The sequence below is a fragment of the Triturus cristatus genome, chromosome 2_2 (genome assembly GCF_964204655.1).
Source record: "Triturus cristatus chromosome 2_2, aTriCri1.1, whole genome shotgun sequence".
In the NCBI taxonomy this organism is placed as follows: Eukaryota; Metazoa; Chordata; class Amphibia; order Caudata; family Salamandridae; genus Triturus; species Triturus cristatus.
Genome location: NC_140582.1, coordinates 575,467,055 through 575,492,816, shown reverse-complemented (window position 1 = coordinate 575,492,816; position 25,762 = coordinate 575,467,055). Strand labels below are relative to the sequence as shown.

The window sequence follows — 25,762 nt, the reverse complement described above, 5'->3', positions numbered from 1 at the left end:
TTTTGGCTTTGCGTCTATGGCTTTTTTTGTCCCAGTAAGAAAGGGAAAGTAAAAGTATATCTCTAAAATAGGTATCAAAAGCTGCTATGACCCGATCGGTGGCGGGGGGGACCTGAGCACAGGGTCTATCACCAAGACTATTGGTCTATTTGTCTCACAGAGTACGCAGGGAGGGGGGGTAGCAAGGGTAGGGTGGAAGGTGAAGGGTTCACGTGAGGTGGTGGGACACCCGGGGGGGGGGGGGAATTAGGAAAAACACCATTACATGAGGAAACTAAAGAGGCTGGGGGAGAAAGGGAGAAAGTGGTGGAACAGTTTAAAACTGTGCAACTAGAATGCGAATTGGGACAGTAAATATATGTGGGTTGAATGACCCTGAGAATCAATGGATAAACAAAGACCTGCGAATGTTGCATGCTGATATAGTGTGCCTGCAGAAGAGGCACATTGAGGGAACCAGGAAATATTTGTTAGAGATGTTGGGATATCAGCTTGTGGCATATACTACGCATGGGACTAGACCCAGGGAGGGGGCTCTTTTGGCCCAGAAGCGGGGTATATTATTTAAAAAACAGGTTACAGATAGATTTGGTCGCTGGGCAGTTGTGGAATGCCAATATTCGGGGGTTAAATTTACTCTCTGTTCAGTCTATGGCTCTACTGGAGATGATCCCGATATTTTTAAATTTCTTAACTCGGATCTCACTGAGTGGCCAATATCAATTATACTCTGCGGTGACTTGTATATCAACGGCTTGGGCGGGCTATGGGATGGGAGCTCTAGCAACTATGTGGGTTGGAAAAGAAATGTTTATTGAGCCCTTACTCAGCTGATGCAAGATAACGGGCTTACAGATGTTTGGTCATATCTAAAGCCTCATGAGGGGGCAGAAAAGTATGTACACCTGGATTATTTTTTTGTTTCGCAGCAACTGCTAATGGCATGCTCCATTAAGAAGTACCCTAGGGTTTTGTCAGACCATAACCCTTTGGTCTTAGAAGAAATTAGTACAAGGTTAGAAATACCTGAACAAACCTGGACATTCAAGAGGGACTTGCTGCAAGATCCTGCTTATATTAATCATATGAGCAAATGGTTGGGAGAGTTTCTGGAGTTTAATAGGGGAAGTGCTGGGAGCGGAGTGGTATGGGATGCTCTTAAGGCTGGGGTTAGGGGGGGGAGACCTTGAGCTTTTTCTTGAATCAGAATAAGCAGCTATACCAGCTCCTAAGCGAAATATACAATAGAATATCAAAGAGGAACTGGTTAGGGCTATAGTTAATGGCTTATGTATAGAGGGAATTTTGCAAAAACTCACCCTAGCAAAGGCAGCCACTGGTGAAATCTCAGTAGCAAGAGCAGCAAAAATACATGGCCTGCCTGCAAAATTGCTGTGTATATATTGAGCAAGTGGTGCATTTATTAGCTATATGGACATGACAGAAGATTGTTAGTGGGGAGATCTTGGAAATCAAGAACCACAACAGTGAATTATTGTCCGGCCCCAGGGACATACAGGAGGAATTCCATAAATTTTATGAGAAGTTATGTGGAGAGGAGGGACACCTGGACATGAGATATATAAAGGGGTACTTAGAGTCTCTTCAGATTGAGCAGTTTTCCCAAGCAGATGTGGAATCCCTGGATGCTCCATACTCAGGGGAAGAAACCCAAAATGTGCTAAAAGATATCCCTTTTGGAAAGGCTGCGAGTCACACTAGAGTTCTGCAGAGTTTTTTTTCTAATCCTAGAGGCCGACCAAATCTATTTAATGTGTCAAGTGCAGAAAGGAGAGCCCCCCCCCCAGAGTAGTGGGCTTGGGCTGACAATGTTATTTTTCCAAAAACGGGGAAATCTCAAAATGAGACGAGGTCTTATAGGCCCATAAGCCTCATGAATAGCAACACAAAAGTTCTCTCAAAGATATCAGCCAATCGGCTGAGCTGTACCATGGTTTTATCCCACGCAGGGGAACGGTCGACCATATATGCAGAGTGATCACTTTATTTGAAGTCAGTTTCCAGAGACCCATTGGCACTTTTTCTGCTTGACGATGAGAAGGCGTTTGATAGGGTCTCCTGGGAGTACCTTTGGGCCTCTCTTGAGAGGGTGAGGTTTAGAAAGGGGTTTATTGAGACTATACAGGCACTCTAAATTTAGAGTCCCTCGTGCCAGGCTCCGATTAATGAGAGGTGAAACAGAACCAATCCGTATCACACAGGGGACTAGACAGGGGTGTCCTTGTTCTCCCCTTTTATTTGCATTTTATATAGACCCCCTGATCCGGAAAATAGAGGGCAATGTGAAAATCCAACCTATCCGGCTTCAAGACTTTCATACTAAAATTCTGGGGTATGTTGATGATCTTATGTAAGTGACACCTAACCCTTATGAAGCCCTAAGGGAGATCGAGAAAGAGGCAAAAACTTTGGGGAGGTTTCAGGCTACTTGTTTTATCGAGATAAAACACAAATAGTGATGAATAGCAAGACCTGCCTATCGGATCCTCGGGTGACGAAATCAGCAGTCTGCTTAGGGGTCACTAAAACTTCCGAATTGGGGAAAGTTGGAGAGGGAAATCTGGCCCGGTATTCCAGAAAGAGAAGAAAAATCTAGACAGGCTGAATAACCTTCATCTTTCAATTGTGGGACAGTGCAACATCATTTAAATGTTATTTCTCCCAAAGATTCTGTATCTCTTTAGAACAATACATTTAGAGATAGAAAGTCATTGATTTAAGGGGATGGAAAAGATGGTCAATATGTTTATGTGGGGACATGGGAAGACTAGAAGGGTGCTTAGATTCATGTCCAATCCCAGATTTAAGAATGTATTACTTGGCAGCAGTAATCCAGTATTTGCGAGGACTGCTTGGAGGGAAGGTTGTGGATCAGTGGAGAAATGAACCCCCCCCCGGATATATACGAACTGTTATTAGGGAATGATGCCTCTAATTGGGTTTTGAAATATAACACACCTAGTTATTATAAAAAAGGTTTAATTTAAGACCTTAGGGGTGGCATCTTCCGTGTGGACTCTTGTCAGGAAGAAACTAGGACTAGGGAGGACAACTTTTTACACTCCACTTTTTGAAATTCCATCATTTCCAGACATATTCCATGATCATGTGATGTCGTGCTGGTATATACTAGGTGTGGGGAAGACAGGGGATGTGATAGATCCAAGCGGACTAGTGCCATTTGAGAAGGTCCAGCTGTCTTAACGTTGATTGGAAAGGTTTTTTTAAATATCTACAGGTTCGGAGCTATATTGCTAAAAAGAAAGGGGGTGAAAGCCTTTAGTAAAGACCCCATAGTGGAGGCGATTAGGGATCTAGAGGGTTGTACTATCACTCAAATATATGGAGGGCTGAAACGGTTGATGTCTGATGATTTAGAGAACACTGTGAGAAGTAGAAGCATAGACTAGGCATTGAGGGTGCTGAGTTCTTTGACTCACTCTACTGAACCACACCATATTGAGATCGTCTGGGCTTCAAGCGCAGCATTATAAAACAATCTTTTCACTATATTATACGCCAGCCAAGATTGCACAATGGGAGGGGCACAGAAGGAGTCCCCTGTCCCGATGCCGCAGCACAGAGGCTAACATTGTGCATATGTTCTCTACTTGTCCGATCTTAAAGACCCTATAGAAAACTTGCTGACACAATCTCTGAGGATTAAAATAAAAATGACAACAGAATTAATGTTATTAGGGGTCACGAAGGAAGGCATGTCAAGGCACAAGACTTTTTTTCTGGCTATGGCAGTAGAAAGAATATGTATATCCTCTACATGGTTGGAATCGGGTCCCCCCTCGTTTCAACAGTGGCTTTCACAGCTTTTAGCTATTTATAATCTTGAAAAGGGGATATATGAAAGGAAAGGATGGAGGACTAAAATACTGGGGAAAAGTATCTGGGCCCCCATCCACAAATGAAAAAATTGATATGGAGGCTAGTTAAGCTACAGCTTAAACAACTTGGAATCTTTGGTGTTCTGAATACTGGCAAATAATGTTATTTTACTGTCAGATATGAAATGCTAAAAAATTGTTCTTATTCTCCCTTGTATAACCTATTTACTACTTTTAGTGCTTCCTCATGTATTTTTCTAAGTGTATTTAATTGATGGTGGCAAAAATAAATAAATAAACCTATCATCAGGGACCACTTTGGTCTTATATGAACAAACTACGGGATAACTAGGTAATATCTCATTTTATTTATTTAACAGTTTTACATAGCAAATGGAAACCGAGAGGTATAGATGTGCTTAACATGGTATCAGTAACAGCAACAAAAGCCTTACAATAAACTGTATGAAACACTCAAGGGAAATGGAGAATGGACATGGGTAGATTGGACGGGAGGAGAGCTATGGCACGGTGAGTGAGATCGAGGTGGAGAAACCTAGAGAACACGATGGGAGAGCAGGAGGAAAATGAAGGAAGGAGCAAGGCTAGGGAAGGCATAGAGGTTGGTGTAGAGGAGAGAGAATGTGTGTTGAACAAAAGATAAGATGGATGGAGAGGAAAGTGGAAGGATGGGGAAAGCAAGGAGGAAGGCATGAAAAGGGAAGGCGAGGTGGAGGGAAGGAGAGACAAAAACAAAAAAAACAGGTTAAGACTTAAGAAAAAGGGAGAGGACGCAAAGTAGAATGTGAAGTGAGAAACAGGAGACGAGTAGGAGAGGGGAGAAGATGGAGAAATTAGAATGAAAATGGGGAGATGAAAAGGGGGGAGCAAGACGTTGGGGATGGCAAAGACAGGAATGTGAGCTAGGCAAGCGGAATTCTGCAGGAGGAGAGGGAACATACGTTCACAAGAAACGGAACACTGTAGAAGACAGAGTCGGGGTGTAGAGACCCAACAACTACTTTACATCAGTATCAATGGGACACATGCAGTATAAAGAGATGAGTCTTTAAGACAGCAAATTATAATTCTAGAAATGAAGCCATGGGAGATTAGACTTTATTACTGCTTATTTATTCCATTAGCATAAATAAATATTTTAACAGGCTTTATTTTAAAACACAATTGACCTATTAAACAAATTGTTGAGATTGCTATTCAAAACGACTATGAAACACTGGGATCCAACAAGGACTAGGGTAAATATTATCATACAAGGAAACATAGTAAGATATTTATGATCAAATTAAACTGTGTAGTTGCATATAAATGAGGGAAAGACATGTTTTTGTTTCCTTCTAACATGGTAGGTGAATGATGTACCAATGCATACACTCAATTATATACTTCCCTCTACTTCCCTCCTAAGCACACGTATTATTTGAAGAGCTGATCCATATATGCTGCAAAGGTCAAAACTATTTATTGTATGCCACAATAAGCATGTGTGTAATAGCCATACGCTTAAATCAGGAGGAACTATTGATGGAACTTCTAATAGAATGAGCAATTATTGCAGCCTGCTATGCCTAGTTGATCTTCAGGAAAGATGTTCGGCCAATATCTGTTGCATCTTCAAGGCTATAAAGAAATTACGCTTCTGTTCTCACTGTGATTTTATTTAACGTATTTATTTTAGGTATTAATACAGCACAGAACTTGACGTAAGGGGAGTGCAGCACAGAACATGTTGTAAACATGAATATCACGAAGTTCACACAAGATTAGGTAAGTAAAGAACATAGGCTTGTGACAGAGCATGGAAGCGGTTGTTTCAAAGAGGGAGATAAGACCGGGAAATGATGTTTGCGGAGACAAGTCTTGAGATCTTTCCTAAATGAAAGGAGACTTGAATTCCTCAAGGAAGGAGTTTCAAAGTATGTTGGCCAGTCAGGAGAAGGCTTGGTTGGTGATTTTATTAGATTGCTGAATACAGCATCCTATTACGGTGGAAGATTTGCAGACAGATAAACAGCATGCAGACCAAAGTGACTTGCTAGAAATTATCCATACATTTTCTGCAATAAATGTATTGCTGTTATATTTTGTACTTCCAGTCTATACTGCATAATTCCTCTAGCTATGAAGGACTATTATGTTAAATCTATTTTTGCAGACTAGCTTCTTTCAATTGAATCTGCGTTCAGCAGATCTTCTTGCCTCAAATTCTAGTATGCTCATGGGGACGAATCATAATCTGTTGAAACGTAAGTGAGGAGCTAATTTTTGCCTAGGTCAAATGCCACTCGCCAAGGATAAACATTTTGGTTTCCATCTGGACAAGTAAAGAGACGTTTTAAGGCATGGGCAAAGTGGGCTCTGGCCAGGAGCCTCAACCTTTCAGAGGGCACACTGACAGAGTCAACTCTGTTTTGCAGAGTCTTGCCCTGATGTCCTTGAATAATTCTTAAACAGATTTTTGTAAATAGCGTTTTACTTTAATTTATTTTTAATGTGGGTAATTTGGGAGCGTCTCTTACAGACATTTTGCAGACAAATGTGTTTATGTTTCATGCAACAACCATAAAAAAGTTTCTTTTAGATCAAAACGGGGACCTCACATATGAGAAGAAATGGAGGGTGTCACAGAGATTATTTGTAGTAATATTAGTGAGCTGCTGCTGTGTTTCAATATTGAAAACACGTCACTATGCCTCAATATTAGATGTAAACACATTTAGGATTTGGACCAGCGTGCCTGTGCACTATCAGTGACCTGTACAAAGAGGGTGTGAATGAACTGAAACTGTATCATAAATTCAAAGCTGTTCTGAATAGAGGCCCCTGAAATACGTTTTGCCCACGGCCCCCAAAATCCTTAAGACACCCCTGGACAAGGAACTATCTATAGAAGCACAGGTCAACTAGTGGTATTATTCTCATTCCATCAAATCTGGAGACTCAAAAATATTTTTCTATTCTTTTTACAGAATCTACGAGGAGGACTGGATTTAGTGCTGATCCTTGTGGAACTCCACAAGGAGTACTTTAGAAAAAATACTTGTATGTGGATATGAAACTAATCTGCGGTCACTGAGATAACCAAGAGGGCATCAACCTATGGGCCGTGCCTTTGATTTGTTTACTTTCAAGCCTCATTAATGGTACATGCTGGTTAAACAAATCAAAATCTGCCAACAAATCCAAAAGAATCGGAGCAGCAGCCTCGTTAGTATCAAATATTTATCTAAGATTATCCAGCACGAAATCAGCACCAATTTATTCCTCTTAGAGATTGAAATCCTGCTTGTGGAGGATTCAAGACATCATGGTTTTCCATGAAATCACTAATAAATTTAGTTCAACATTTTTTACATGACTTTTAGCCATCATAGGTAACAGCATATGTTTCGCTAGTTGTGTGGCTTACTGGGGTTCAAGCTAGGATTCTTCAGTAATGGCAGTCTCAACTCAGTTATGTTGTACCCAGGAAGCACAGATCCTGTAGCAACGGAATGATTAATATTAGAGCAAACAGCTTTAAATAATGGATTCACCACTTGTGGGTGCTGCATAGGCCAAACAGAGAAAGGGAAACTGGACTTAAAGCAGTAAAGGTTTAACTTTCATTGATTGCAAGTAACAATAAGATAGAAATCAGAACAACAACAGTTATTACCCTTTTTTGTACGTAATCGCAGATATCTTGGATTTTAGATAAAAAGGAAAGTGTTAAACTATCAACACAAATTCACTTCTGGGACCATCATTTTCTAAAGGTTTGGGGGCCGTCAGTTCTTTCACTACAGAAGATTTCTGAACTAAGGAAACGTTCTTCAACGCCAATCTAAGGGACTTGTGGTTGCCATATTACACACAGATAACTTTTTAGAAGCAAAGATAACTAGGGAATGCTGTATTAATGCAAAGAACAGTTCCCATCAGTATAGGTCTCAGCTATAACTCAGTGTATGTCTGTGTAAGGTGTCGAAAAAGGAGCCACCTATTACCTTGACCGAGGTGTAGCCCATATCTATGATTTTATACTTTTTCAATTTGTTTCAATCCATACACCATTCAAAGCATAGCATATCATAGTGGCCGGCCCTAGACGAAGGGCAGAGGCATCTACAAAAATGTGTACCACTGAGCAAACATTAAACAAAGCACATAACCAGCTTTAGGAGCAGGTCATTTAAAATGCAGACATTCCTTAAATGCCCTATGTGGCTTGAAGACCATCTCTACCTTCGACCAAAATATAAAAGTATCCTGTTGCAATGGGTTTAGAGAATTTTAGTATTAATGAGAACATTTTGTTTTCCAAGGACTTAATGAAGGTATACAAGTTTGCTGAAGAATTACAATTTATAAAAATACATTTTTGAATATTTCACAGTGAGTGTAACCACCATACCAACGTTACTATGGTTCTGTCCAATACTAAAAGACAAATGTTTTCCTTCTTTATTATGTCAAGCTATAGCAGAAATGGTCCAAAAGTCACCTGCTTTATGGATTTGATGTGCACTCTTATCCCCTCAGTTTTTGCACAGCTTCAACAGTTGATCTGGTCTCCTATGGTCTGCACTGTAGGTGAGTTTTGGATTGATAACAGATGTAAGTGAGCGATAGTCGCAGAGAAACATGAATGATTTGAAAATTAATCTGCGAATGCATTTTATGTTGCAGAGTAGCATGAGTGCCATCTTTGCTTTGGATGGGTCATTGCCTTTCGTTACTCAAAATCATATTCTTCTTATCAGAGATCTCTGCCGTTTAAATTAGGCCCGGTAGAAATGTCAATTGTGCCCAAGTAATCAGAGTAATTTCACGTTACTCGTGATGTGAAATTACAGAAAATTATGCGATTACGCGCGCGTGTAATTTTCAGTCATTTGGAGAAAAATGCCTACCCAAGAGCACAGGAACAGAGTGCGAGTGGTCACTGGCTGCTGCTGGTCCTGTTCTGTTGCACTTAGAACTATTTTCTTAGGGCACAATACATCCTCAGGTGCATTTTGGATGTGAAAAGGCATTTTGCGCTAAAAAAATTAGGAGGGTTAAATGACAGGTTATGCTCCTCACAAACTTTCATGTAATCTTGTGTAATTTTTTTAAATTTAAACTACAGAAAATTACACGCGTTACTTCCACCTCTAAGTTTTAATCTCAATTCTCTGCTGTACTTTAGTATAGCCATTCGTAAGCACCATCTGGGCATTAGAGTGGAACCCTGAGAAATCCCTGGGAGGGAGAGTTAACTGCAGTGCACCACCATGCATTTAGTGTTGAAGAAGCAAGATCATCACAAGTTTCAAAACGTCAATACCCCCTTTAACTAGCGAGGAATGATTTAAATATTACATTTATAGTCTTGAGAGAGAATGATCATCATGATCCCCACTGTGAGTAAAAGATGTGGGAGACAAGAATGAAAGAAGATATACTACTGTGTTTTCTGTAATCTTCTCAGAATTTTGTTACAAATATTTTAAAGCACCAAGTCCCAGAGCAATAATGTTATGTGAAAATAAGTATTCAATATTTGGTTCAGAGTCCTTCACAACTTCATTCAACCGTGGCGCTTTTATTTATTTTTTTAATTATCAGATCAAAAAAATTTATTTCAGAATAGATAACTATAGAGGAGATATTTACCCCAGCTTGAAGACATCTGTTTTAGGATGCAGCAGCAAGTCCACTATCATTCTCAATAAGGTAATGCTGTTGGGGGTTGTAGTGCTCATTTAGAGACGATGGAAACACTCCAGAGACAACTTTATTTTAAATATTGAATACTGTAACAGTTAGTTACTTTTCCTAATGCCTCGCTCGTTTAAGGTTTTCTTGACAAACTTGTTTTGTGCGGTATTAGCTCGCACCATGAGAATATTATCCAGTTAATCATCTTTTTTAAAACACAGATAAAATCTTAGACAAGCAAAATAGACATATAGTATACACATATATGTAGTAATTCACAGAATTAAAGTGCTTTGAAACACTGTGATAAAAAAAGTACACTGTAACGTTGTCGTTTTTTTCCCTTCCAAATTGTAACACAAACTCTTCCCACAACGGTCTCTGTTGTTAAAATGGTAGTTGGCTAACTAAAGCGTTAGCAGAGACGTAGATAAAGGATGGTCGCTTTTCCTCAGAAAAACATTTACTTTCCTTCTTCAGTGTGTCCTTTACAATGCCCGATTTGATAGAATAACCATAAAAGATAGTAGGAGAAAGTTATAAAAAATTAGATTTTCCCAGTCACGTGTGCGTTCCCCTTCAAACTCCTAGAATCAACTTGTTTATGCCAAGTAACATCCTCTAGGTAATGCAGCGGCGCCATCTGCTGGACAGACTAAATCTCTTCATACTTTGGAAAACGCTGTCGATAATGATCCAGCCAGGATGATGCAAAACGCCACTGCAAGTATGATATAGTTTTTCAGCCCCTATAAAAATAAAAGACAAAAAGCTATTATTGGACAACGTTAAACTTGTAGGCAGTAGGTGATAGAGTATAATACAGAAATACTCACATTACGGACTTAACCAGTGGCAATTATCAAATGAAATACAGCTTTGATATACAATATACACATGCGTGTAGTGGCAAAACGAAAATGTATTTATCTTTATTCTCACTTCTCTTCTAGTAGTTACTTTTATTTTTTTAACTCACAAGGGAAATAACGTTTGCTTGAAAAACAAGCATTTGCTATGCAATCGGTCTAGCCTTTAGGACATTATATGTATTTAGCTATGCAGCACATTAGCCTGGGTGCTGAAACATCTACTGTTCTTTAACATGGAGGGAAAGTAAGCAGTAAACTGTGTGACACGCCAGGTATGGGAACACATGGAGAGGCATATTGCCTTTCAGCAGAAAATGGTATAGTCCAAAGCTCTGTTTTTCATGTAAAATCAGGGCCTTCGGTGGTCCTATCACTGAAAATACATGATTTAAAAACAATATTATTGTCTACGGTTGCTCATGGAAGACAATTTCTATGGACTGGAATTTAGAGAATTGCTAAAGTGATTCTTGTATTTTACTGACCTCTGCTGGTCGTTTTCTATCAAGAAAGTTAAATAGAGGCAGTTGCCACAAAAATTTAAAAAAAGAAAGTCCCTCAGCAGAGATCAATTCTGGTATTTTACTGATCTCTACGTTTTTTTTATCAAGACAGCTAAATAGACGCAGTTGAACAAGCAGAAAGCAATTCTGGTATTTTACTGACCTCTACTGGTCGTTTTCTATCAAGACAGTTAAATAGAGGCTGTTGAACAGAAAACAAACGTCCCTAAGCGGAAGCAGACAAGTCCTAGGGCTGATCCCCAGAGCCCACAAAGTACACACACATATAACTATATACTAAAGTATATATAAGAGGTCTTGAATACTTGACCAAAAAACGATGATCTGCATTATTTACAATTGTCAAGTATTGTTCTTTCCGTAAGTATGTTGTCAATAGAAAGTATTTTTTAACAGTTTGGCAAGTAGTTAAAACCTGACAATACTCCCACTAATATGTTATCATTCTGCCAATAGTGTCTTTACTGTAGCGCTGAGAAGCCTATGGCCTATGTTCACTTCAGAAAACAAGATAAATATGATTATGAAATAGATGTGTGCAATTTTTGGTTACACTGATGTAAGCTAGCATGATTCCTGCTTTTCACATTATGTGAAATTTGCAACTTTTTCATTATTTCCATAACACAATTTCTTTTGTGATTTGTGCTTGCTGGAAGTCTATTGGAGTAGAAAATGTATTTCTTAAAGAATATTTCACGTCAAATAAGTCTACAGTTGTTATTCAGCTTGACATTTCCGTGCAAGGTATACATTACAAAAAAGCTATTTTAGATATTGGGGTAATGTATTTCGTATAATGCATGTCATTTTGTGAACATTTCTTTTATTAAAACACAATTAGTGCATTCCGACAAACAACAACTCTGTCATAGTTTGAAGGCAAACTCACTTCTGCTCTTGAGCAAACATTTATGATGTATAGGGCCAGATAATAAACATTAGTAACAGTATATTTATTTATTAGGTTTTAGATAAAAAGAAAAGTGCAGGAAACTACCACTGCTATACCAGTCTCTCGTTAATGACATAGACATTCCATTTTTCATCCTATACAAAAAGTAATACCAACCCCCCCTTCAGCCCTTACTTCCGTCACACCCACCCCACACCCTAAACACTCTTTAAGCAATTGTGTTCATTGTATTGTTCGCCAAGAAAGCACTTTACTTCAGTACCAAGACTGGTAGGCCACTCTCTGTTTTCATTCAATTTATTTGTTTCTGTGATGAGTCAATATATTTTGTTTTGGGCAAACATAACCACTCGAACCTCTGGAAGACTTTAAAAAAAAAAAGTTTTTATTACTTTTGCACTCTTAGGGGCCGATTCCGATCCGGGTCGGAAGGGCACCGAACGCAATCCGGCCGGAAAAACTACATGGCGTACGCATGTTTTCGGCCCGACTCGTACAGCTGTATGATGCGAGCTACATGAAATTCACTGACCGACTCGTTTCCGGGTCCGAACCGCTCCGTACGTCTTGGTTGGAAGCTAACCGTGGCGTGCAATAGATGCGATTCACGACCGAGCCAGTACGATGCACGCGTCGGACACCCTGTGCGAGCCGGAGTGTCCAGCTCGGAAATCGTCTGGGTGGTTGCCTTTGGGGGTCTGCGTCGGACCCCCTGTCACCCACAGCCCTATGACTCGGACACAGGGGGAGACCCATGGGTCTCCTCAACACAGGCATGTACGGTGCGGATGGCACCGATGCGTACTCACTGTAGGGGGCGCACTTGTCCGCGACATACCCATTCAGTCAATGGGAGCCCATGTACGTGTCGTCCAACCGGCTACCATTGACTTCTATGGGAGTCCGACCGAACCAAGTCCGACAGCATATGGTCGCATTGTACTCGCTCGGTCGGTCGGACTGCAGGACTCCGGCTCGGTCGGAAAACACTCCAGATCCGGCTCGGTCAGTGCTTTCCGACCCGGATCGGAATCATCCCCTAAATGTGTATTGCATATGTTTGAAAAAACATAAATACAAAAGTTGCTGGTTTTCCAATATCAGAATAGCCGAACTATTGGCTTTGCCAATGTTTGTATATAGGTGGTAGAAATGACAGAACTTCATCAGATTTATCGTACAGTCAAACTGATTATATATCTGCATTTCCAAATCTATATTCTTTAAGGAAAGCCGGTTAGCTACAGTACGTACTAAAATCATGAAGCTGTTTTTCCAAACTTGAGCAGCTAGTTTAGGGACTTAAGTGTTTGCTGATAAGATCTTTGTGCAGCCTGCAAATAACATAGTGAAATTCTGTCAGAGCCACCTCAGCTTGTCATCCTTCAGCGATCAATATATTCAGCGCCATTTAGGGCATATTATTGACAAAGCTATATAGGGACACAAACACGACATCACGCCCATTATAAAAATAAGTTTCTAAAGGGTGTATGGTGCATTTATTTTAGAGGGAATAAAAAATGTATGTGCAGGGGGGTCAAGAACGTAACTTCTATTGGTGCAGGAGGTGCAGTGGCACCAGGGCCCACTATGGCCCTCTAAACCATAATTATTGCTGCATTTGATACTTCAAGCAGCAGCCCATTTCTCTTCTTTACACTAGGACCCGTGACACGGTGGCTACGCTACTGGGTGGGGTGTAGGAGGGTCAATAATGTTCAACATGGGCAAGTAATACTAGCACCTTCCAATGCCACTTCTCAGTATGAACTAGTAGCCGTTAACAATTTCATAGTGACCCCCATAGTATGCCTTGTTGCTAAATTACTAATTAAAGATGACAGTAAACTGCTATTCAGTTGATTAATGCAGCAGTATAGGGTAACAAAATCATACAGCCATAGCCTCTGCACTTGGGCACAAAACACGAGAATTCTAGCCTGATGTGAATGTAGGTGAATGAGAGGAGTGGGAGTTGTGAATTGAGCAGTGATGTGTGGCTGGGATAATGGATTCCTCACCTGCCCCAACACTTGAGCTGAAACTTGAGTCCTTTGTCTGAGCGGGCCCACAACCATCCCAGTTCGATCTTATCTGCACAGGACAGAAAGGCTGCTGACAGCCGGAAGCCACTGCTCTGTGATGACAGCGAGAAGTCTAAGATGGACGCAGCCGTGGCAGCCATGGCTGGATGGACATCTTGGCCCTGCAAATGCACAACATTGTGCTTTTCTCAATACCGGCAGAATTATCTGTGTTGAAGTAATAAATTAACCTGAATATTCCGCCTCGTTTGTCGATACTAATGTTGTACTTTCCTGACGACTCCTGATTCGAGGAGGAAAGCGAAAAGATTTGACGTGAATGTAATCTAGAAAAAAAAATACAGTTTTAACTGGGAATAATGGCAGTGTGGTTTTCAACCTAACCACTCTAGGCTTGTTTATTCTCAAAAAGCTTGGAAACGTATATTTGTCCATCAGTGGTCTGGGCTTTGGAGACAGCGGTTTCCCTCGATATTGACGGCTGGGTCAGATCTTGCCCACATTCAAGCCTTCAAAATCAAATGTTCTTCTGAGCGTTTGAAATAAACTCACCACCTTCGTGTGTATTTTAAAGATTGGCTCTGATCGGGTCTTTCAAGAACAAGCATTTGCAATGCAATAGGACTTGCATTTACGCAAGACCTATAGCATTGCATCACAGACAACGGGAGTGCGGGCGGGGGGAGTGGGGAGAAGGGGGCAAGAAGTGCTCACAGTCTAAATAACACGTACCGTGCAGTTAAATACTCAAAGTAAAGGGGCCAGTAGCCATGGGAGGGTACAAATGACGACATGGCCATAATATGGAGGGACTAACAAGCCTGATAATCAGATGGCAGCATTTGCGAAAGACAATGAGACGAGCCAATTAACAACATGGGCGGAGAGTGGGCGGAGCTTCCACGGAGCTTCCACTCCATACTCCATTACTGCATGCCTCGCACAACGAGCAGCGCATGCGCGCTGCCACTATAGGCTCGACCTTAAAAAATACCAGAAACTCTACAACTTCAGTTGTTGGGATATTATACAACCATAACGGCCAGGCCACACACACTTTAAGCTCTGTGTTCAATACCATTTGCCCCACTGTTCACTGTACTTTAGCTATGCCCTGTAAATGTTGGGTACAAGACCTTGCTTTCATCAGACTCTATACTGAATACCTTATACGTGATGTTATTGATCACTGTGGATGCCATTTATAACCTCATGAGTGAGGTCATGAGCAGTGGGTTGTAAGAAGTCATGGCTGCAACGCTCACAATAGTGTTGTTTTTTAACTGCCAAGTTAAAAAAACACTAAAATCGCCAACACAAAACTTCAATTAAAAAAAGTTATTTAATTAATATTGGTGTACCACAGTGTCTTTTAATTCCAATACCAGCTTCGATGTTAGGTTTGCTTTGTTGTGGTTCAAGTACAGATCCGTGGCTGCCAGCACCGATCGCGGGCAGGGGTGTAAAAAAAGAAAAACAGAGAGAAAAAAATTACCTGCTTGCCGCATCTCTTCTCCGCGTCCCTCGTCTTCTAACCCGGCCAGAACAGGAATGAAAAGCACCAGGCTGCCTATAGCCGATCACAACATTGCCTCTCCTAAGCCAATCAGTGATTTGTCTGAGCGCCGTGGCGCTCAGACAGGCAATGGAGCCTGCACATGTTCTCCACCCAGGCTGTAATTCAGCATGGGTGGAGAAAGTGCAAAGTGTGCATGAATATTTAGCCGGCCCAATACGGCCAGCCAAACATTCATGCGCACTTGGAGTGGGCAAACCGCTCCTCCCTATGCTCTTGTGTGAGCAGCCCGTCCTAGCCCACAAAGCAGCCGCAGCAGGAGAACATAAAATTATATTATCATCAATGAGTCGATTCCGATCCTGTAAAAAGGACCTACGAATCGTAGTACGGAGCGTTTTCTCCGTACGACTCGCACCCGGTAAACTGTCCCTACAACCTAGGAAGTACGATTCGTACAGAAAGCCTATTTCCGTACGAATCGTACAAAAGACCGTACGTGGAAAAAATACCTACGATTCTGATCCGGAACAGCTTGTACGCGACATCCGGATATATTCAGGCAGCGGTTTGCGGCCCAGCAAGTACGATTCGTCCCTACGTCACTCCGCACGGCCCTTTTTTTTACGGGAGTCAAACACAGCCGGAAAAGCAGAGTTTGACGCGAACCGCTACGCAACGGAGCCCCGGTACGCGACGTACACGCCATGAACCCCATCGTACGTGTCATACCGGTCCTCTTGGCCTACGACTTGGTGCACCGCACCAGACGCACACGCCGCAGAAGGTGAGAACAACACCCAGGCGCCAGGGGGGTGAGGGGCAGGAAACATACCCCATACACAAACCAAAACTTATAATATGTAGGTCATACATTACCACCAGGCTCTGGTCACTTGGGGGGGCATGTCCAGAAACACCTGCGTACCGCAACAATGGAAGTGGATGTGTACGGTGCGTACCACACATACCCCTACGGCACCATTACAACAGTGGTACGGACCGTAGCCACGCATGAATGCGTGGGTACGGTGCGTACCACACGTACCCCTACGGCACCATCACAACAGTGGTACGGACCGTACCCACGCATGAATGCGTCGGTACGGTGCGTACCACACGTACCCCTACGGCACCATCACAACAGTGGTACGGACCGTACCCATGCATGAATGCGTGGGTACGGTCCGTACCACACGTACCCCTACGGCATCAGTACTTTTTGGATACGAGGCGTACACACACCATGAATGTGAGCTTAGAGGACTGGCCCTGCATGTCAACATCATATTGGTGTGTGTGTGTAGGTCCAGGCCAGCAGTGTACAGCTCCAAGGGGGTGCATGGGTGGGTGCATATGACTCCCAGCAGTGAACACAGATATGAGGGGTGGGTGCATAGGACTCCCAGCAGTGTCCAGACATATGGGGGTGGGTGCATATCACTCCCAGCAGTGTCCAGACATATGGGGGTGGGTGCATATCACTACCAGCAGTGGACAGACATATGGGGGTGTGTGCATATCACTCCCAGCAGTGTCCAGACATATGGGGGTGGGTGCATATCACTACCAGCAGTGGACAGACATATGGGGGTGGGTGCACATCACTACCAGCAGTGTCCAGATATATGGGGGTGGGTGCATATGACTCCCAGCAGAGTCCAGACATATGGGGGTGGGTGCATATGACTCCCAGAAGTAGATAGAGATATGAGGGGTGGGTGCATATCACTACCAGCAGTGGACAGACATATGGGGGTGTGTGCATATCACTCCCAGCAGTGTCCAGACATATGGGGGTGGGTGCATATCACTACCAGCAGTGGACAGACATATGGGGGTGGGTGCATATCACTACCAGCAGTGTCCAGATATATGGGGGTGGGTGCATATGACTCCCAGCAGTGTCCAGTCATATGGGGGTGGGTGCATATGACTCCCAGCAGTGGACAGAGATATGAGGGGTGGGTGCATATCACTACCAGCAGTGGACAGAGATATGAGGGGTGGGTGCATATCACTACCAGCAGATTCCAGACATATGGGGGTGGGTGCATATCACTACCAGCAGTGTCCAGACATATGGGGGTGGGTGCATATCACTACCAGCAGTGGACAGAGATATGAGGGGTGGGTGCATATAACTACCAACAGTGGACAGAGATATGAGGGGCGGGTGCAGAGGACTCCCAGCAGTGGACAGATATATGAGGGGGGTGCATATCACTACCAGCAGTGTCCAGACATATGAGGGGTGGGTGCATATCACTACCAGCAGTGGTCAGAGACATGAGGGGTGGGTGCATATGACTCCCAGCAGTGCACAGAGATATGAGGAGTGGATGCATATCACTACCAGCAGTGGACAGAGATATGAGGGGTGGGTGCATATCACTACCAGCAGTGTCCAGACATATTGGGGTGGGTGCATATCACTACCAGCAGTGTACAGACATATGGGGTGGGTGAATATCACTACCAGCAGTGGACAGAGATATGAGGGGTGGATGCATATCACTACCAGCAGTGTCCAGACATATGGGGTGGGTGCATATCACTACCAGCAGTGGACAGAGATATGAGGGGTGGGTGCATATCACTACCAGCAGTGTCCAGACATATGAGGGGTGGTTGCAGAGGACTCCCAGCAATGTCACACTCCCAGGAGGATGGATGTCTTTCACACACTGCATGACACACCACATGTGGGTGTGAGGACATATAAACACATGCATACCCACCCATGGTGGATGCAGCACAATACACACCCTGATTTCATGCCACAAGACTGTATAGTCATGTAACTGCATACAAAACTAAGATAGCCAAAGGGAACACACACTGTCACGCACATCCCAGGACTGATAGGAATGTCCAGGTGCTGGTCCAGCCACCAAGATGTTGTCTCTCATGGAAGGAATAGGGTTCAATGCCACTAGATACAATGCCCACAATTGTGAGTCAGGTGCACAAATACCCTGCATAACACGTACCATTTGTGTGTTAGGCTGTGATTACACACATGCATAGTGCTGAAAAGGGACAATTTGTCCCTGATGCCATTCCTACATACCCAAAACACAAGTACAGTGACTAGCAAGGATGGCACAGACGATTGAGCAGGAGACATCGGTGAGCAGGCATGGCCATTGTTGAAGGGATCTGTCACCAACAAAGGAAATGTGGACACAGGTCAGCACAACAATTGTCCAACTGTTTGCAGGGACGATGTCAGGTGCCACAGAGGAAGGAACACTCCTTGGGACAATGTCTCCAAAGGAAATGAACACACACTAGCAATGATTATTTGCACAGACATTGTGATGGCACACAGATACCATGGTCCACCTCATGACCATCATACAAAAACATATCTCAGAACCCTAATACATTACCAGAACACCAACTTCATGATCCACATCACCAACATCAAGTACCTGAAATGCAATAGTCTTGAAAGTAAAAGAAAAGGCTTTATTCAGCACTGAGAAATAATAAATTAATAAGACTATGTACAAAGGCCAATGGCCAGTCCATTTCTCGAGTCCAAGGGAGGACGTAGGGGACCGCGTCCACCCCTACCTTGCCTGCACAAACGAACCTCAAGGTTTGGCGACCAGGGGGGGCATCATCAGTGGCAGGACCAGGCACCGCAGGGACAGGAGGGGGTTGGGTATGTGTGGTGGGTGCAGGGGGGGGACGTCTCCACCACAGGGGGTGGGGCAGCGCCAAAGGTGGACGTGAACACGGCGCTGCACACTTCAGCTAGGGCCTCCATCCTAACCCCTGCACCGGAAGATACCCCAGGGCCAACGGAGGGTGTGGTGGCCGAGGGATGGGGTGCAGCGCTCTTTGGGGAGGGGGTTGACATGGGGGACTCAACTCCCCTGCCCAGGGACTTCCTCGCACGCTTGTGAGGTGGTGTCACAGTGGGGCTGAGGGCCAGACCAGCCATGTAGCTGTCCTTGGGTGACAGTTTGGCAGGGGAGCTAAGGGGAGTGGCTTTGGAGGAACTGGGTTGTGAAGACTGCGGACTATGACTGTGGCTGCGTGTCTGTCGTCTTCCCCCGGGCCCTGTGGGTGTGCTAACATCCCCCTGAGTGTGCGTGCCAGGATGTGTGCGCTGTGCCTTACTTGTGGGTGTGCTGGATGTGTCTGTTGGGGTGCGGGCCCGTGACTGTCTGGGGTGGGGGGGGATGGAGCACTGCAGGGCAGTAACTGCTGCCGTCAGTGAAGAGTCCATGGACCGCAGAGTCCTGCGTTGGTCAGACATCGTTGCTGACATACCCTCCATGAACGACACCACCTGTGTGAGCAGTCTAGTGTGGTCATGGAGGACATTCAGCTTCGATGCCTGCCCAACCTGCAACTCCCGCAGTATGTCCACAGACTCTTCACTGAGGGCAGCAGGGGTGACAGGGGCAGGGGGTGCGGTGCCTGGCACGAAGGAGACACGGTGGGACACTGCACGGACAGGAGGGACGGGAGCAACTGGGAGGGCGGAGATGGGAATGGAGGAGGCGGGGAGAGATGTGGGTATGCTGCCAATTGGTGTTGCGGCCTCCGCCTCCTCAGGGAGTTCAGCCTCGGACCCGTCGGCGTCGTAGCTGCTCTCGCCTCCAGACAGGTCCTCCAACTTACTCCCCTCGCCCTCTGTGCCACTGGCTCCTGCTGACTCCACAGCACTGGCGGCACTGTCGCTGGGTCCCTCCTCAAGGTCCATGCAGGTGACTCCCTCGTTTTCGGTTGATGATGCTGTGGACAAGGATAAGAAACCAAAATGCATCAGTCACCTGTATACATCTGACACATGAGCACAAAACAATTGGTCACAGTGCATATCCGGCAATGCATCATGAGTAACAGCTATATTACTCCGCACATATGTATGCCCTGTACTGCCCAGTTGGTAGACCCACTATGCCACTTGGACACCATGAAAAAAAGAACACACCAGGCCACAACTTGAATGAGAAATAGACTGAGAAGCTAGTGTCTGTGAACCGGTGAGCACAGCAATACAATGAAGTCATGCCACCTCTTGTTTACCCTGAAAGAAAAAGTAGTGGTGCACCCAAGGTAAACTAACACACCTCAATACTCAAGGTGTCACCACACTCAAAGACCTGTAAGTCCTTTGGAACACAAAACAAAAAAATGTGGTTACCTTGGGACTCACAATACTTCAAACAATCGACATGTTTTGAATGTGGAAATTCGCCATCTCGTGAAAAGAACACTCATGTGCCTGGATGAAATATGTCGCACAAGGCAGTGCACACAAAAGTACCTTTACCCTGTCATTGACGAAGCTGACACCTTTTCTATGAAGCCACAGTTAGAAATAAATGGTGTTGTAGAAAGTACATATACATGTGCCCACAGAGGTCTTGAGGTCTTGACACTCGTTAGTTCGTATCACCAACAACAAAGGAGTCTCACAAAATCCAGACCTCAGTGGGAACATGTATATGGAGAATCTGCAACACCAATTAATTCTAACAGTGGCTTCTTTGAAAAGGTGCCAGTGTGTACAATGAAAGTGGAAATGCTGTTTGGTGTGCACTTCCTTGGGAGATATCTTTCATGCAGGCACATCATTGTTCTTACCACAAATCATCAAATTACCACATTTAAAACATGAAGAGCTGTTGACAAGTGCTGTGAGTGCCAAGGTACAAACTATTTAGAGTAACAACTTGAATTATGTCATTTGTCACATGGCTATCCGTCACCTGATTACACAGTTGGCTACACATATGACCTACTGCCTGTCATCTGGAGTGGCACACATGTCCACACCCAGGACAATGCATAAGCTAATAGGCCTGCAATTGGTTTGAAAAAAAGCCTAGCTGTACTGTGGGGACACCCTCATGGCAAGCCAGAATGTACACACAGATGTCAGCACACAAAGTCACAACTGCGTTGCATCTGAACCACACACAGATGCCAAAAATGTATGAGCACGATACATGTTTGTAAAAAACTGACACAGGCTGCAAAGCACGAACATTAAGCACTGGACACCATCACAGGGGCACTGCACGTTGATTTTCTGTACAGCCAATTCTCACACACAAATCAGACCTGGCAATGAAAAATCAGGGTTGCACATGTATGCCCCTCCCGCACACCCCCCCCATACCTGAGTCAATGTGACTGATACAGATCAAGAAGTGACACCGCTTATTCAGGGTTACAATAACTGTGCTTGAAAGGAATATGCTACTTACCAGTATGCATCTGTTCTTGGCATGTAGAGCTGCAGATCTATACACTTTTGCATAGATCGCCATCTGGTGTTGGGCCCGGATGTTTGCAGTTTGTTTTTCTTCTTGGACAGTCTTTGGAAGTCACGAGTTCGGTGACTCCTCCTTCGGTCCGTACTGCGCATGGGCTTCGGCTCCATCCTCAGATTGTTTTTCGCCAGCAGGGAAAAGATGGAGCGTAGTGATAATAGTAAAGAAACCCATGTGTGTTGTATCTAAATAAGATAGACTGGAACGGATACAGGTAGCCGGGGAGGCGGGTGGGCGTGTATAGATCTGCAGCTCTACATGCCAAGAACAGATGCATACTGGTAAGTAGCATATTCCGTTCGAGGCATATGAGCTGCAGATTATACACTGTGCATAGATTATATAGCAGTACCCAACCCTAGCGGCGACCACCGGTATCCGTTGCAGTGGTTTGAAACAGTGTCTTTAGTACAGCCTGGCCCACACTAGCTTGTTGTTTGGAGTGCACATCTACACAGTAATGTTTTGTGAAGGTGTGCGGTGTTGACCATGTGGCTGCTTTGCAGATGTCATCTAAGGGTATGTTCCCTAGAAAAGCCATAGAAGCCCCTATCTTTCTTATAGAGTGGGCTTTAGGTGGAACAGATAATGTTCTTTTTGCTTTGTGATAGCAAATTTGTATGCACTTTACAATCCACCTAGCTATCCCTGATTTTGAGATGGGGTTGCCTTTATGTGGTGGAGAGAACAAGACAAACAACTGTTTAGTATTTCTGAAAGATTGCGTTCTTTGGATGTAGTAAAGTAAAGCCCTTTTAACATCAAGTGTATGTAGAGCCCTTTCCGCAACAGATTGAGGTTGCGAGAAAAGAAACGGTGATTCCACCGATTGATTGAGATGGAAGGGGGAAATTACCTTAGGCAGAAATTTTGGATTTGTGCGAAGTATCACCTTACTGTGATGTATCTGTAGAAAGGGTTCTTGTATAGTGAACGCTTGAATTTCACTAACCCTTCTAAGGGAAGTGATAGCTACGAGAAAAGCTGTTTTCCAAGTAAGGAACTGCAGCTCACATTTATGCATTGGTTTGAAAGGCGGTCCCATCAGCCTTGTAAGAACTACGTTTAGATTCCACACAGGTGAGGGTGGTGCCCTGGGCGGAATTACTCTTTTAAGGCCTTCCATGAAAGCTTTAATAGCAGGCACTCTGAAAAGTGATAAATGCTGTCTGTTTTGCAGGTAAGCAGCAATTGCTGCTAGGTGTAAACGGATGGATGAGTATGCCAGGTTACACCTTTGTAGATGGAGCAGGTAGCATATGATGTGCTGTATGGATACATCTAAAGGGTTGATTGTATTGTTACGGCAGTAAACAACAAATCTCTTCCACTATGCGGCATAGCATGCTCGAGTGGTAGGACGTCTGGCTTCCCTGATAATGTTCATGCAATCAGGGGGAAGGTTAAGGTATCCAAATTCTAAGATTTCAGGAGCCAGATCGCAAGGTTGAGCTGAGCTGGGTCCGGGTGCCTGATTTCTCCATGATTCTGGGTTAGGAGGCATGGGGACAGGTGCAGGTTTTGGTGTGGTACCACTGAGAGCTGTAGTAGTGTGGTTTACCACGGCTGCCTGGCCCATGTTGGAGCTACCAGAATGAGTGTGAGGGAGTGCTGTTGTAGCTTCCTTACCACTAATGGAACTAGCGGGAGAGGTGGAAAGGCGTATGCAAATTTGCCTGACCAGTTCATCCATATCGCATTGCCTTTGGACAATGGGTGTGGGTATCTGGCGGCGAAGCTTGGGCATTTTTTGTTTTCGTGGGTGGCGAAGAGGTCTATCTGAGGATGTCCCCACTTGTGAAAGAATGGGTGAAGAACTTGTGGGTGCAGTTCCCATTCGTGCATTTGCTGCGTTTGTCTGCTGAGCAGATCTGCCATAGTGTTTTGTATCCCTGGGACGTGTTGTGCCAGGAGAAAGATTTTTTGCGGGATTGCCCATCTCCATATGCTCTGTGCTAACCGAGAGAGCTGTGGAGAGTGTGTCCCCCCCTGTTTTTGAATGTAGTACATTGCAGTCATATTGTCTGTGCGAATGAGGACTGCTTTGGCTGAGGTTTGTTTCTGAAATGATTTCAGGGCTAGAAAGATCGCCAATAACTCCAGGTGGTTGATGTGGAGTAACTTTTGTTGTGGCGTCCATATACCTTGCACTGTGAGGTGTAATAGGTGCGCTCCCCAGCCGGAGAGCGATGCGTCCGTTGTTAGAATTACCTGAGGAACCGGGTCCAGGAACGGTCGCCCTTTGGAAAGGTTTGTGGTGTTCCACCACTGCAGAGAGCGATGGGTGTGACCGTCCACCAACACCAGATCCGTCAGTTGCCCCTGGGCCTGGTTCCACTGGCGTGCTCGGCACTCTTGGAGTGGACGCATGTGGAGTCTTGCATGAGGCACTATGAAGATGAAAGATGCCATCATCCCTATTAGCTTCATAAACACTCTTGCTGGGAGAGAGTGCTGAAGAATGAATCTTTGGCGCAAGGCTTGTATGCTTGCGATTCTGGCTGAATTGGGATAGGCTATAGCTTTTGAGGTGTCTATAGTGGCACCGAGGTATTGCTTTGTGTGAGACGGTATCAGCTGGGACTTTTGGTGGTTCATCGTGAAACCTAGCTGGTGGAGTAGTTGGATGGTAGTGTTTGTATGTTGCACACATTGGTTGTAGGACGTGGCTTTTATTAGCCAGTCGTTCAAGTAAGGGAAGACGTGAATGTGTTGTCTTCTGAGGTGTGCCGCCACTACTGCTAGGCATTTGGTAAACACTCTTGGTGCGGTTGTGACCCCGAAGGGGAGAACCTTGAACTGATAATGTTGGCCGTACACTATAAATCTGAGGTACTTTCTGTGAGAAGGGTGTATTGGAATATGAAAGTATGCGTCTTTCAAGTCCAGTTTAGTGAGAAAGTCGTTCTGGCAGAGGAGTGGGAGAACTTGTTGGAGAGTTACCATGTGAAAATGGTCTGAATGTATGTATGCATTTAGAGGCCGGAGGTCTAGAATAGGCCGTAGAGTCTCATCTCTTTTTGGTATCAGAAAGTACAGAGAGTAGACCCCTAAATTTTGTTCATTGATGGGGACCTGCTCTATAGCTTGTTTTTGCAGGAGGGAGATTACCTCTTGTTTCAGCAGTGTGGTATGTTCTTGTGACATTGTACGGTGCCTGGGTGGAATATTTGGGGGGGGTAGATGTTAGTTCGAGACAGTACCCTGACCGAATAATTTGGGTCACCCATTTGTCTGATGTTATGGTCTCCCAGGTTTGAAAAAAGTCTTGTAGTCTGCCCCCGACTGGAGTGGAATGGTCTGGGGGGAGCGGGGGAAAGTCATTGTGTGGGCGGTGTGGCAGAACGGGCGGTGTTGGTTTTGCCCCTGCCTTTATTATTGTTTCCTCTATATCCACCTCTTTGATAGCCCTTTGTGAAGGTAGTCTGAGGAGGGGACTTGTAGGACGTAGAGGCGTTATCGGCAGAGTAAACCCTGCCAGTGCCTCGAAAGGAGGAGCGGCGAAAGGAGCGTCTAGGAGTGTGGGATTGTAATGCTCCCATAGACTTCGCCGTATCTGTATCCTTCTTCATTTTTTCCAGGGCTTCGTCTACTTTTGGGCCAAATAAGTGTTGTTGGTCAAAAGGGTGGTTCAATATAGATGCTTGGACCTCCGGCTTAAAGCCTGAGATTCTGAGCCAGGCGTGGCGGCGAAGCAGAACACTGGTGTTTATAGCCCTGGAAGCTGTGTCTGCTGCGTCAAGTGCACATTTAATAGAGGTGTTGGTAATGATCTTTCCCTCTTGTATTAGTTTGTGAGCCTTATTTTTATATATTTCTGAGAGATGTTGTAGGATAGTCTCCAGCTCATCATAGTGCGTCTGTCGTACCGTGCCAGCAGCGCTTGCGTGTTGGCGATGCGCCACATATTGGCAGCTTGCGAGGCAGTGCGTTTGCCTGACGCATCTAAGAGCTTGGACTCCTTATCGGGTGGTGGAGCCTCACCCGATGACTGAGAATTGGATCGCTTCCTAGCTGT

General features: G+C 44.4%; 1 protein-coding gene across 2 annotated transcripts in view; it reads right to left on the bottom strand.

Moving 5' to 3' along the window:
* Positions 1-9,624: 9,624 nt before the first annotated feature.
* Positions 9,625-25,762, bottom strand: part of TMEM144 (transmembrane protein 144) — a 240,369-nt gene continuing 224,231 nt past the window's right edge. For both annotated transcript variants that reach the window (XM_085641726.1, XM_085641727.1), the window contains one exon: positions 9,625-10,315. In XM_085641726.1, the coding sequence (XP_085497852.1) occupies positions 10,232-10,315 (84 nt within the window). In that variant the 3' untranslated portion in view covers positions 9,625-10,231. The remainder of the gene's footprint in view (positions 10,316-25,762) is intronic.